The 13,623-nt window shown below is 38.1% G+C and overlaps 1 protein-coding gene across 5 annotated transcripts; it reads right to left on the bottom strand.

Annotated features, from left to right (window-relative positions):
* Window positions 1-2,088: 2,088 nt before the first annotated feature.
* Window positions 2,089-11,885, bottom strand: LOC114821678 (uncharacterized). 5 transcript variants are annotated; one of them, XM_029094741.2, is made up of 16 exons: window positions 11,671-11,885; window positions 10,436-11,015; window positions 9,951-10,188; window positions 9,157-9,428; window positions 8,445-8,615; window positions 7,553-8,332; window positions 7,323-7,417; window positions 6,237-6,299; window positions 6,003-6,103; window positions 5,830-5,895; window positions 4,664-5,296; window positions 4,366-4,440; window positions 4,102-4,172; window positions 3,917-3,974; window positions 3,456-3,711; window positions 2,089-3,013 (listed from the first exon to the last, which is right to left on the bottom strand). In XM_029094741.2, the coding sequence occupies exons 2-16, from the start codon at window positions 10,855-10,857 to the stop codon at window positions 2,340-2,342; spliced, it is 3,975 nt and encodes a 1,324-aa protein (XP_028950574.2). In that variant the 5' UTR covers window positions 10,858-11,015; window positions 11,671-11,885; the 3' UTR covers window positions 2,089-2,339. The 5 variants fall into 5 exon arrangements, with proteins under 5 accessions (XP_028950574.2, XP_028950581.2, XP_070665595.1 ...); XM_029094748.2 differs by having other exon boundaries at window positions 6,003-6,091; XM_070809494.1 differs by having other exon boundaries at window positions 9,951-10,182; window positions 11,671-11,869.
* Between the last annotated feature and the right edge of the window lie 1,738 nt (window positions 11,886-13,623).

Below are 13,623 nucleotides of genomic sequence, written 5' to 3'. Positions count from 1 at the left end.
AAAACATACCTTAGATATGTGACCCCCATTCCTTTCCTCATTCCACCAAAGAAAAGAGAAGGGCAACAGGGAAGGATAGGGAGACGCTACATTGGCCTCCATTTTTTGTACACCACTCTGGCGGAAATGTCAAACTGAATCAGCTCAAAATTGTAACATACTAGTGTAAATGTGTTGAAATTGGATTCACAGGGATGAAAAAGAATCTGAAGGGGAAGTGTACCAGCCTCTGTAAACATGCATAAGTAAATACTGGTTCAAATTACGAGGAGGAATGACAAAAATATTTGAGAAAGGAAAGAAAGATCATAGAAACCATGAAAACAAAAAGCCACAATGTTTCGTGAGAATGTAATACACGCAAGAACAGTGGTTTCTCGCTGCTTCTGGATTTCAAACGGATTTAAACCTATTAGTATTTGAAATAAATTAACAATCCATTAGGGAGGTAAAGAGAAACATTCCTCAAGAAATGACTACTAATTAACAGAGCCAGAGGCTCCATCCCCTAAAAATATATGCAAAATAGGACAAGATTTACGGCAAGGATAACTAATGATAAAATAACAGAGCCAGATGCTAGGGCAATGACAATCATCTTACAGTAAAAAAGAACAAGCTGGGACAGTGGACAAGCTATATTCAGGACATGCATCTATCAGAATCCAACCTGCAACAACGTACAAGAAGAGAAATTCAAGTAAAGCAACCACCACAATCCAATGAAATACATGAAAAGATACGACCAACTTGAAGCAGATGTTTGCAGATCCATCAAGTTTCTAAACAGAAAGAAATAGTCACGAAATTATATCATTGGGACCACATTACCTACAAATGAACAGGTCCCGAGACTATAATAGCTCCTGAAACAGAAACATACCTGCATATGCAGAGGTCGGGCTGTAAAAGCTCCTGAAACAGAAAACAAACCAGAAAACCTCTCCGTTTTCTAGTAGCAAAACAAATCCAAGCAACTGTAAATCCCAAAAGCCTAAGCTGTTAGGAGATCAGCCCCTCAACAACTTGACAACAGAACTCAATACTCCCTATCATGTGTAGGCCCAGTCCCACTCTAGTTAACAAAATAGGGCTTATCCAAGAACAAGGTTACAAGGGTCACCAGAGTACAAACACCAACCAGATAATAAATAGGGGGTTACCTACGATTGGTAATGGCATAACCAGAAAAGGGTACGGGGGGCAAGGTTATGAGTTGGGTGGTACAGCACACTACATTATCATGCCAAATAACGGTTGATTACAAAATCCAAATTATGTTAAAACTCAGGATATCACGTTAAGTCATAGTTGATCCCAAAAGCTGATTTTGGTAGAACTCAAGTAATTGTCGCTGTCATAGGATATGAAAGAAAATAGCCTACCTTAATAAATCCTGTTTCCTTGCCTCAAACTTCAATGATAAAGGGACATAAAAAAGTATTAAAAAAAGAGAATGAACACAAAGCATCAAAATAATCCAGAAAGATTTATTTGGTCAAGAGTGAATTAAATTTTTTAATGAGCCTATCTCTTTGTTGGGTCAAAACAGGTCGTCTTAGGAAAGAGTAAAAAATTTACCTACTATAACAAATACTACTAAGATCTTCCAGGCATTCACTTCATTTATGGGGAGACCTGTATTGACCAAAAAAATAATCAGGAGTCCATAGTAAATTTTAAGGCATACCCTGGTGCCTGAACTGAGCAACGAGGCAAATAACCACTTTAGTCAGATAAGTCCTTAATGCCCGAAATAAGAATGTACCTGTTAACAAGATTCCACTTGATTTCCCAAGAAAAGCAATAATAGTGATGAATCCACTAACAATTCTGAGTGTAATCAAATGCAATTTAACTTTAAAAGAACAGTAAATGAATAATCCACCATCACTGTCAAATATAGCATACTCATTAGTGCACATATGCAGAATAACGGCCACAAATAGTATATCAAAATTATATAAATATTGGAAGGAAAGTAATTATCAGTTAGCACTGGCACCCAGATTCGAGTTAGCACTTAAATTTATTTTCCATGGAAATGAAGTCAGCAATGCTAGATTAAAGAAAAATAACAGACGCAAATTATGCTCAAAAGAAAACTGTTATTTGTTATGACAAGAGAATTTATCTGCATTACATAAACAGTTGAGATTTGTTTTTGTTTTCCTATTTTAAACTTCTTCAGACGAGTATACAAAAAGAATGGCCATAATTACATGTGCCTGTTTGCCAGAGCCATAACTTATATTGGCAGGTTTCCCTCTGACAATAGCACCATCAATCTTGTCTAAAAGGTCAAGTAATCCAAGGAAATATACAGTATACTGTCGTCCTCACAGAAGCATATTCAAATCTGAGAGGTCGTCCATAGGAATGTCAAGCCCTTCCGCATCATGGTCTTGCAAACCGTCCTCATCAAAGTTAAACCAAGTACTCAGATCTTGGTTGCCACCAAGTTCATTGGCTACTCCTAGTTCTATTGAGTCTAATTCATTCAGATGCAAGTTTGCAAAATCCATTTGTTTCTTGGTCTCTGTAGGACCCTGAGGAATGTCATTATAACGTGCAGGCTCAACCTCTCGTTTACCGTTATTATTGTTGCCAACAAGTTCAACAAATCCAGCTGAAGGGGTATTATTAATCAGCCCATTTCCTGAAGTTGATAGCTGAGCGGTCTTCTGTTTGGGCTTTGTTTTGGTTTTACGGTCACCCTTATTGTTACCCAATGATTGACAGCCAGCTTTGGTAACAGAATTCCTGGCTGATGTATCTTTGTCCCTTTCTCTCTCACTTCTTTTTCCCCTTGCTTGGCCCAACACAGTACCAAGATTTGATGCAGCTTTCAAGGAGGGGCTGCCAACATCATCAAGCAGAACTTCCTTCTTTTTTCCCTTGTACAATATTGGTCCAGTTTTAGTAACCTGCTCAGAGGGATGGGTAAGACTTCCAGAAATACCATAACCCCTGCCATACTTATTATGATGATCATCCGCCCAATTGGAAGAACCTGTGAAAAGAAAAGAGAGAAGGCATTTACAAAAACCAGTTCACCTGAGATTACGTTTCTGCAAGAAAGATATTTATAAATAAAGGGTGCTGTTATTGGCACTCCTCCCCATACAGATTTCCTTTGTACATTTATAAATTTGGAGGGCCTTTTTGGAGTGCCGACAACAGCTCCCATAAGTAAATAAGAGTTGTTTGGACAAAAGTCCAAATCATGGGAGAGCAATAAAACTGTGTATTGGTTTTGTCTGATATATATGGCCTCTAACTATACAACTTCTTTCAATATCTTGCAAAACATGCATACTGTGGCACATAAATTTCTAAACATATACAAACACAAACACAAACACACAAAAAAAAAAAAAAAAAAAAAAAAGTTATGCTAAACCAACAAATACTCCTCAAAAGCAAAGCGCGTTTAAATACTAAAAAGTACTAACCGGAAACCCCAGTTTCTTGTTGAGAGTTTTGATTTTCAAGTGGTGAACTTAAGCCGTTGCATTTCATGGTTTCTTCGTTGCTACTGGGAAGCGATGCAGCGAAAATGACATCTCGAAGTACAGGCTCATTAAAACAACTTTTTCCGGTCTCTTTATATTTTTGACATCTAGCAAGAGTCCTCTTCATAAAAGCAATGGCAACTTGCTTTGAAACCTTAGCAATCCGATATTTTGAAGCAATACTTCCTCGAGTGGCCTAAGAAACAAGAAATGAGACCTTTTTATGGTCTAAAGTAATACTTCATACTTAACATGCTACAGCTATAATTCAGCAGAATGTGGGTACATGCTACAGTTAAAGGACATCATTATTTTTGCACTTCAATCAAGATGTAAGTAATTGATGCTTGGTACATGCAAGTTTGAATCCCATCCCAATAAGCAAATTGAAAAAAAAGTACCAGAAGCTTTCTGTAAGCCAACTCAACAAGCTTGTCCATAGCAACCTGCTCCCGGCGCCTGCAATTTAGCCACATGATTAAAACTTCTACAGAATCAATGAATCAGTTCTTGTGTTGATTTTTGTACAATAAAATATATTATACTACAAATTTCTAGAAAACATCTAAAGTATTAAATATCACACCGTCTTTCGATGTCCATGCCTTCTTCAATTGCTGCAACAAATTTGTTTAACTGTATCTTCTTCCCATCAACCTACAAAGTCAGAAGAATCAGAATAAAATTTATGTTAGTAAACTATGAGATAACATAGGAAAAATGAAGACATAACTCGGAATGGACCAATTGCAAGACAAAAATGGGCAATCATATGAATGAGGAGAAAGTTCAGTTCAAAAATGTGAAAACGCGGTTGTGTTCATAAGAGGTGATATCTAAGAGCCATAACCTGTTGGTGAAGTAGCTTCTGTAGTCCAAGAATATCTGTATCAATTGCTTCATCCTCTCCATCTGCTAGATCAGGCTGAGACAACGCAAACAGTAAGTAGCTAAATTATTGTAGGAAAGGGATTGAAAAAGGCAACAGAATTCAAAGTATTTCCCCAATCCTAATTCAGCACTGGATGACATGCAAATTTCCAGCAGAAAAAGGACTGACCCTGATACACCCAGTAATGTGAAAATACACTTTATGGTCATGGAGCTGAAAATGTATACATCATCACTTGCATAGGGTAAGCCCTTACCACTGTTTCTTGATACAGGCCAACACTTTGTAGCTCCAACAAGAGTCTGTCCTCCAGAGGCATCTGCTCATACGGGCAATCAGAGGAAGAAATTCTTGGAGAGTTTGTACCCACATGTAGTAACCCATCGGCACCATTTTCGGAAAACACAGGGAACATCCCACTCTCTGAACGCAATACTCCAAAATCTACTTTTGAATAATCATTACTGTATAATTGATTACAGATTCCTGTGGCATTCATGAAGCCACTATCCCCATTGTAAGGGTAACTGTCAATGGAACATTGCTTGAGAGTCTGCAAACCCAAATCTGTATTATTTGCAAACTGGATCCCGATCCTGTTCCTTGGCTCAACAGTAATAGAGGCACATGTAACACCAGGAGAATTGTCCCCATTATATTGTAAAGACATAGTTCTCCAGTGAATGTCTTTTTCAAATTCTTCTATGTCATCTTCCATGATTAGAGCCGATAATACTCTCTGGTAAAGTGGAGGCACTTTCTTCATTCCTTCTGAGTCTAATTGTCCACAAGATACACCTCCTTTTTGAATTTGGTCTTGCACGTTGCACTTGTAAGGTCCAGAAATAAGAGTCTTGGACAAAAAGTTCTCTTCATGCACAATATCACCCTGGGAAACAACATAACTTCATAATTAACATCACAGTTGGTATCCTGCTCGGCAGGATATTTGTCTTCCTCAGAAACAAGTAATAGTAAAGTAGAAACTAAGCAAAGCTGGTTAGAATAATTTAACATCATACACAGAATAACCCCGTTCATAATGTCTTCTTTTTCATTCTTGCCCTTTATTGGTATATGTCCTTTGCAAGAAACTCATCAATTTCAAAAACTAAACCACTTGCACAACCACCCTTTTTGTAACATTAACTTAAAAGAAGGATAGTGTTTGCAGAGTTTGCACAAGCATAGAAGGAAAATGCGTTGCTGAACATTTGAAAATCCTAATGAATGCCTAAAAACTGAAGCTTAAATAGATGTTTGAGGTGGCACACTTTAGGATGAGATACAAAATACAAGTCTTAATCACATAACATATGACACTGGATGGAAAATAACCAAGATTCAGTGTAAAGAAAGTTGGCAGAGATAGAAATCAGATATCAAAAGCCTCTGTCAATGAAAGTACATGCTAGACATTACCGAAACATTATTGGCATTGCCTAACATCAGAGACAGGCATTCATCATTCTCCTCCACAGATATGAGCTGAATTGAGTAAACATAAAAATAGGGAAAGCATTAGTCAGGGACCAAAGCAACCTAATAAAAGAAATTTTCTTGAGTGAGATGTAGTGATAAATTCTAGCTTCTACCTGCTCCTTGAAGTAGGATACCACCTCTAAACTGACAGGACCAAAAATTGGTTCCATTTTCGTCCAAAATGAACTAGAACAGGCCAAATCTGCAAAAACAACTAAGCAATACCATTATGAAAATGTATAGGAAAAAAACATATTTACTGTATAGGAAATAAACATAGTTATAATGCACATTTAAACGTATAATAAATGTACACACATAATTATAGATTAGTCTCAGAAACATACTGTTGGCATTACAGGCAAAATTTGCAGCTTCCAGAAGTTCTTCATGGTCATCATCTGGCTCACCTGAAACATCATAAGCAACCGCATATCATTGCAGCCTTTAAGTTTCAAAGAGCCAAAGCAGTACATATATTGTAATTTATTTGTGTTGGAAAAAAATCTAAAGAAATTAGTATAGCTCTCTAAAGAAGTTTGAAATCATATAATGATAGTGTTTTAAAAGCATGAGGCGTGGGCGAGGCGCCCGAGGGATAGCCCGGCCTAGGCGTGAGTTGAAACCTCACGGGACCTAAATTTTTTAATATATACACTAAGCGTACTCATATATTGTATTAAAAAAAAAGATTATTAATCAATAATCACCATGAGCACACACATACATATACATATATTATATATACACACACATATATATATAATAGAGGATGAAAAGCACAATGAGCACACATATAACAATGCACGCAGAGAGCACACACATCCATTATATAAAAAAATAAAAATCAGAAACAAAACGCAGAGAGACGATAGTGCAAGGAAGAGGTATGAGGTAGTTCAAACCTACCCAAAATTTGGGTTTGGGAGTTAAAAAAAAAAAAGAATCCCCTGAGGCGCGCCTAGGTGGCTCCGACGACGCCTTCCGCCCACTCCCTCAAAACAGAGGCGTTAGCCTTGGCGCCCAGCCTCAAAGGGGCCCTAGGTGCGCCCCAAGGCTAGTTTTTTAAAACATTGATGATTCTTATCATTCATGGAGTGTACGGACATGCATATCCAAATGAAAGGTAAAACTTCGACAGATGGCACAATATACAGAAGGAAGCTGCTATTGGCACTAAAAAAAGATCATCCTGCACTCCTCCCTGGTGATGTAAATAAGGGATGGAGGAGTGCAGAATGACTTTTTAGTGCTACTAAAAATTCCCTATACAGAAATGTAATTAGCCAAGTATCCAAACCCTAATACTGTTTGATCCCTGAGAAAATTAAAAGAATCATTTCTCTATTAATAACCTTTTGGTACTGGTACAACAAGAAATAGTAAAGAGGCCTAATCAAAATATACCAATAAATAAAATGCTGGTACTCTACCTGCACAATCAGGGGAACCGTTGGTAGATATATGGCCCGGAAAAGCAAACGCCTTCCTATCTGACAATTTCTTCAGAGGAGGACGCCCTGCCTTACTGAAATAAGAAAAAATACAAAGCTTAAACATAATACTGTCGAGGTTTGCTTTAACAGGAAAATGCTAAAGTGATAAAATATAGATCATATGATTCTGAAAGAAAATATTAATGAATAAATAAATTAGTTATCACCTTCCATTTTTATCGGAACCAGGCCTCATACTTTTGAATGGCTTTGCCGAGGCTGGATTCTCCAATTTTTCCCTTGTAGTTACAGTTGTAGCCCTACAAACTGATGATCCCCTTCCACTCCTTCCCTGTCTCCGAACACCAACTCCAGTTTCCTCTTTATTGAGCAATTTATTCTTCTTTGTAGGCATTATTGAAGAACCAGTATTCTGAACATCATTCACAGCCTTCTCATCTACTTCACTGCAACCTGGTCCTTTCTCTTTCAATCTACTTTCACGATTTTCACCAGCACCAGATTCTTCACTTTCAGATAATCTGGCAGGAGATGAAACTATTTCCTGTTTAATTTTAATCTGCTTGGCACCAATCGCAACACTCTTCTGAAGCAGCCCATTGGTCCCAAAAGAATTTAATCTACCACCCACATCAGAAGGGGAACAGCTTTCTGAGGGCATCTGCACTTCATGGTTTGACACAGGCGACACTAGATTTGATCTTCTGGTTCGAGACATTTTCTGTGGTCTTTGACCAACCCATTGAGCCATGGGGGAAGAGGTTGATCCTGTAGGCATAGGACGTTTGCGATTGGTAGCCCCACTCACCGAATGATTTTTTGTTATACTTGGAGGTTGTTCCCATCCCTCAGGTGTTCCAGATGTGCGAGGACGACCAGGAGATGAGGTGCATGCAGTTACAGGGCCATTTCTTGGCGCCCTTGAAGCCTTTCCTTTTGTCACTGGATCAGGATTGAGTGTTTGACTATCATCGCGAACGTTTAATCTGAACAGAGTGGTCACCAGATCAGACATAAAAATATTTAGTAATAGCCAGTTAAAGAAACCTTCAATGCAGCTACAAGAAACTCTTTCAAAAGCATAGTATGAGCACATACTTATTGTTTCCCTTTGGTACAAGTCGCTCCTTAGTCAACCCAGACGTTAAATCCCTTGTAAGAGAGACCTTGTCCAACTCATTCTTGAGCATAATACGACCATTTGCATTGGAAGGCAAGGAATTAGAATCTAACTTATTAATGCCATTACCACCAGTAAATGACCCTGATCTGCAAGCGTGGAGAAATTTCTCGTTTTATTTAATAGCTAATAGCAAACCAGCCTAATAAGGAGGCAAAACCAGTAAAAAGATTACTGCATGAAACAAGACAATTTCAAAAGGAAACCACAACTATACAACCCTGAATACTGAATGATCAAACCTCTACTTCACTAAGAAGAGAATAAAATGTTTCAAAAACAATTCATACACCATAGGCTTGTTAGAATAACAAACACAAAACATTATTTCACTCAACCCTTGGGTCTTTACACATTGAAGGGAAATGTCCAGAATATGACAAAATAAAGAAAATGGCAATTCAAGTGGTGGCTACTTTTTTCCTATTCGATTTTACACTTTACAGGTAAAAAAAGGGATTTTAAAGAACAACAAGAACATCTAATAAGTTTTAACTACAGCATGTCATCACAACACCCAACTATGCTGCCAGTAGATATGATAAATATACCTCTAATACAAACATAGTGACTATATAATTTCTTGGTTCTATAAAGTGGTGATGGATGTTTGTTAACATATAAAGTCACCTGAAACTTTGGGCATCACAGGCTTGGGGGCAAGGCTCCTCATTAGGTTTATGATGCAAGGTTCGCTTTAGCTCTGCATCACCATCCATGGACCTGCTAAATACTGTGCCTACAGAACGCTTCTTTTTCATTTTCTTATCCCATACTTCCCCTCCAGCAGGTAGTCTGCGAATCTTTTCCTCAATGAGATCAGAGCCTCCACCTCTAAGCATATCCCTATCTTTTCCCATGACCACAGGCTGCCTTGTCAGCACATTATTTTTGCTTTCAGCCTAAAAAAATAAAGTTATCCCAAATGTACATGTTATGGAAACAAGATTCAAAATTAAGTAACAAATGTAACTAGCCATGAAACCCTAAGAATCTCAAACAAGTTAGAGATTTGCAAGGATAAAGACTTTCAAGCTGAAACCTAAAAAATTTATAGTCAATGTATTCAGACTTCCAGCTCAGGATAATGTTAAACCTGAAAGGGTGGTACTACTTTCTATCAGAAACATTTAGTGCTATTTCAACACCAGTTAAATTTTTTACATTCTTCATTTCTAGTGACCTTTTGTTGTTTCAAATTCCCATGCCTATGTTATGGGTTCAAGCCTTTTCTTTAATTTGATTTTCTTTTCCCAGGCTGTATCTTCCTTTATTTTCTGTAAAACTTACATTTCTTAAGAATTTAAGAAAGTGAAAACTGGAAGACTAATTCCACTAATGTATGTTTGCCACTGTTTATAGCATTAGATGTTAATATATAGCAATTAACTTCAAACCACAAGGTTAACTCTCTGAATACATACCCTTATTTCTGTGACCGATGAGCGAACTCGCCTATTCATCACAACAGACTTATTCCTGACCTCCAGCCTTTGATTCATAGGATCTGAAGAGTTTCTCGAAGCTCCCACCTTCAGCAAGTTTGACCCACCTGATCTTTCATTTGTTATAAACTCACTCCTTTGCTGCTTCTTTAAGTTTAAAGCTTCACAATACCTGTTCAATTTGTCTATGGATTCATCCAACCTTTTCGCTCTAACCCTGACCAAAAATTGTCGTAACATCAGCAGAGAGAATACTTCTTGAGACATCCCAAGGCTTACCCACTTTCGACAAGGTCGATACTACATAACCTTGAATTACAGGTACAATGTTCAACTATATTTATTAGAGAGATAAAGATTAACTTTTTAACTTCATAAAAAAGGACATCAACACTAGAGAGGATCTCGAGCCACAAATAAACAGATTCAAGGATAAATGGAAACTTCAAAGTTATTTAAATTACCTGGCCTTGTTTGAGGCCACTAGCACCCCGTCTTTGAACCATTTTAGGTCCTCTGTAGCCACTGGAGTGTGGGGCTTCAAATTAGCTGCTTCACATGGATTGTCTTCTACACTGCCCCCAAAAGGCATTCCCAGAACCCTCCTTAGCTCACCTAAGGGAGTAAACTTCTGATCTCCCATTGTAATAGGATCTAACAGTAAACACTGAGGTAGTGGAGGCAAATTTCCTGCCGAAGTACCATTGCCCCTTGGAGTACTAGCACCAGAACTAAGCATCTGACTCTCACCACCCTCACGGAAGCTTCCAGACCTATCGAAACTGGAACCAGGGTAATTTCCCCTCAGCCGATTTGGATGGCCCCCAGCGAAGGCCAAGTCCTCTGGACTGGCTGAACTCATCTCAAATCTTGCACCTCCCGCCATTACTCAGGCCCAAGGGAACAGGCTCATATCAACAAATACTTTCTTCCTATAAAACTAGTTCAGCTCACTCAAGAAACAATTTCAAATGCAGTGATCTACAAGTACTGGACAAATCATATCCATAAATAAATGCCCATTCTGAATTTATCTGACCACATCTACAATACCCATTCAGCTTAAATTAGTACAAAACCAAATACAAACTCTGTTCTTTACATATACACAGAAAAAAATCTACACATTAAAGTCAAAGATAACAAGAATCATTGTCAGAAATAATACAGTGCCGTGTACATGTCAGCAATTGGTAAAACATTCTTCCACCCCACAATGTCACACCACCCGGTTTCGATGTTAAACTTAGGGTAAGTTCACTTTCCAAGAACAGAATTGATTTCTTCAAAACAGAGTTGACCAAAAAGCTACCTTTACCAAGTGTCCCATACAACTGGAAAAGATACTCAAGATTCCAAATTATAAATCCACCAATTTCCCTAAATTCTTCTAACCAACCAACAAAAGCAACTCAACAACTACAATTATTCATAAATTGCTCTTTTTTTTTTTTTACAATTAAATCAACTGTTTACCACTCTGTAAAGCACATAAACAGCTTAACTTCAAAATAATTCGGGAAATTGGACATATACCAAATTAAGAAAGATACCCAATATTACAATGCAAACCCTGGAATTAAGCTACTAAAAATTAGGGTTTTCGGAAATTGCACCAAATTGACCTGAATTTCCCTCGCAAATACAAAATTCGGGGAAAGAGAAGCTAGACGCAAAACGGAACGCAAGAGAGACGTACCAGCATTGAGCGATCGAGGAGGAAGAGATCGAATTGTAGGGAGACAAAGTACCCGTGAATTCTAGGGACTTGGTGGGGTTTTTGGGCGTTGGAGGCTTGGGGCTGTAGTCGTGGAGGTTCTGTGGGGAAAAGAGGAATGGCTGTGGGTCCCACTCCAATTTAGGGGCTGACTTTTTGACTGCTGAGTCCAGCAGCCAGCAAGGGAGAGAGAGGGGATCGAGGGGATTAAATTTAGGATACTTTAATAAAAACTATTTATTTTAACAAAAAATTATATTTTAACATTAAAAAGTTAATCCTTGTACTATTTACTTGATTCTTTATTTTGTCCTTATCGTTAAAACTCAAAGTTTTCAAGTCATTTTCATTAGTTTTCCTTTAAATTTAAAATTGAGTTCTAATGAAAAAGATCAAATCGAATAAAAGATACATGTGATCATAAGGTATTCGGAAGATAGACCATGTGCTTAAAAAACTCGGTTTTAAACCCCTGTGATGCACTCCATTAGCAAATTTAGTCTAAACACTGATGAAGTTGCAGCAGGAGCTTCAATGGCTATTGATTTTGAATCTGCTAAAGATGGTGAACTCATTGTCAAATCAAATGGGGTCACCAGAAAGACCTTCAAGTTTGATGCTATTTGGTCCTCAAGCAGAACAAGGTATGTAGACAACGATAGATGAGCTTTTAATTTGGACTGTATAAAGACGAGGAAGAAGAAGGTGCACACGTCAAAGTACAATTTTACCCAGGTATTAAATAATTAATGGAAAAATCACTTTTGGACTAAATTTGCTAACGGAGTACACCACAGGGATTTAAATCTGAGTTTTTTTAGCACAGGGACTATCTTTGAATACCTTATGACCACAATGATCATTTATCCGATTTGGCCAATAAAAAATTATGTAATTGTTGCAGTCCTATTAGATTATGGATGTGACTATGTAAGTCCTAGTGTATTTAGGGATATATTGGAATATTCCTTTTGTAGTTAATATCCTATGAGTTGTAAACTTGTAATCCTATTAGGGTAATGATTTAATCTTCCCTACTACTATAAATAAAGGCACAATTGGATGATACAACACACACTCCAGAATTACATATCTCTCTTCTCTCTCTTGCCGACGATTATCTCCCTCTCTATTCCTAAATACAATTCAGTCAATTAGGCATACAACATGTTATCAGCAAGCTATTGGTAGAAGCTAAGGAATTGAAGGATCGTGGATGAGGCTTTCTTCTACTTATCAAAGGCTTTTAATTATTTTTTGCCAATCAGGTTCTTTTAAAATAAATTAAGATATTTGAAACAACATTGAAGCATGAAAACATTCCCCATGATGCATTAACCCCCTGTATTTATATTTTCCTTTCAATTATATATATTGTATATGTGTTCATATATTTTGTCAATAAATATATTTGTTCATGCAATACGAATTATGCTATGTGGAATTTATGAATCAAAGCATCGAAATTAATTTAGAAGCAACTAGGGTTTTTAACCCTAGAATTTAAAAAAAAAATTAGGATTTAACACAGCTCCACGCCGCGCGGCCGAGCCAACATGGCTAGCCTGTAGCCACGCCATCACCAGGACAACATCGTTTTCAACGCCATGGACCACCGTGCAACAGCCCCATGGGCTTGCTACTCTTGCACAAACAACCAGGCTTCGGCCTGGGTTAAGTTTTCAACAGACCTGAAGCCCCTAGCTCACCAGCAGGCCTACAGCCTTGTTAGGCCGTCCCTTGCAGCTTGACCTAACTTGTGCTTGTTGGGCTTTGACCTAGCCCCGGCTCACATGCAGCCTACTTGTTTGCTGGGCCCCCGTGCCTCAGCTCGCAATTTGAAGCCAGCCTTTTGGCTGGGCTTCTCGCACCCAAGCCCAAAACCGAAGCCAGCCCGGGCTGGGCTTCATGGGCACACCCCAACCCAGCCCCAGT

The sequence above is a fragment of the Malus domestica genome, chromosome 02, assembly GCF_042453785.1.
Source record: "Malus domestica chromosome 02, GDT2T_hap1".
Taxonomy (NCBI): Eukaryota; Viridiplantae; Streptophyta; class Magnoliopsida; order Rosales; family Rosaceae; genus Malus; species Malus domestica.
The sequence above is the reverse complement of the archived record's forward strand: the minus strand, read 5'-3'. Positions and strand labels throughout refer to the sequence as shown.

What these genes read in the sequence shown, in the direction of transcription:
- LOC114821678 (XM_029094741.2), bottom strand. Translation starts at nt 10,857, where the DNA reads ATGGCGGGAGGTGCAAGATTTGAGATGAGTTCAGCCAGTCCAGAGGAC. An exon ending in TTTTGCCTGTAATGCCAACA is followed by an intron (nt 6,104 to 6,236) that starts GTATGTTTCTGA and finishes GGTATTGCTTAG; the next exon opens with TTGTTTTTGCAGATTTGGCC. An exon ending in GCCTGTATCAAGAAACAGTG is followed by an intron (nt 4,441 to 4,663) that starts GTAAGGGCTTAC and finishes GCGTTGTCTCAG; the next exon opens with CCTGATCTAGCAGATGGAGA.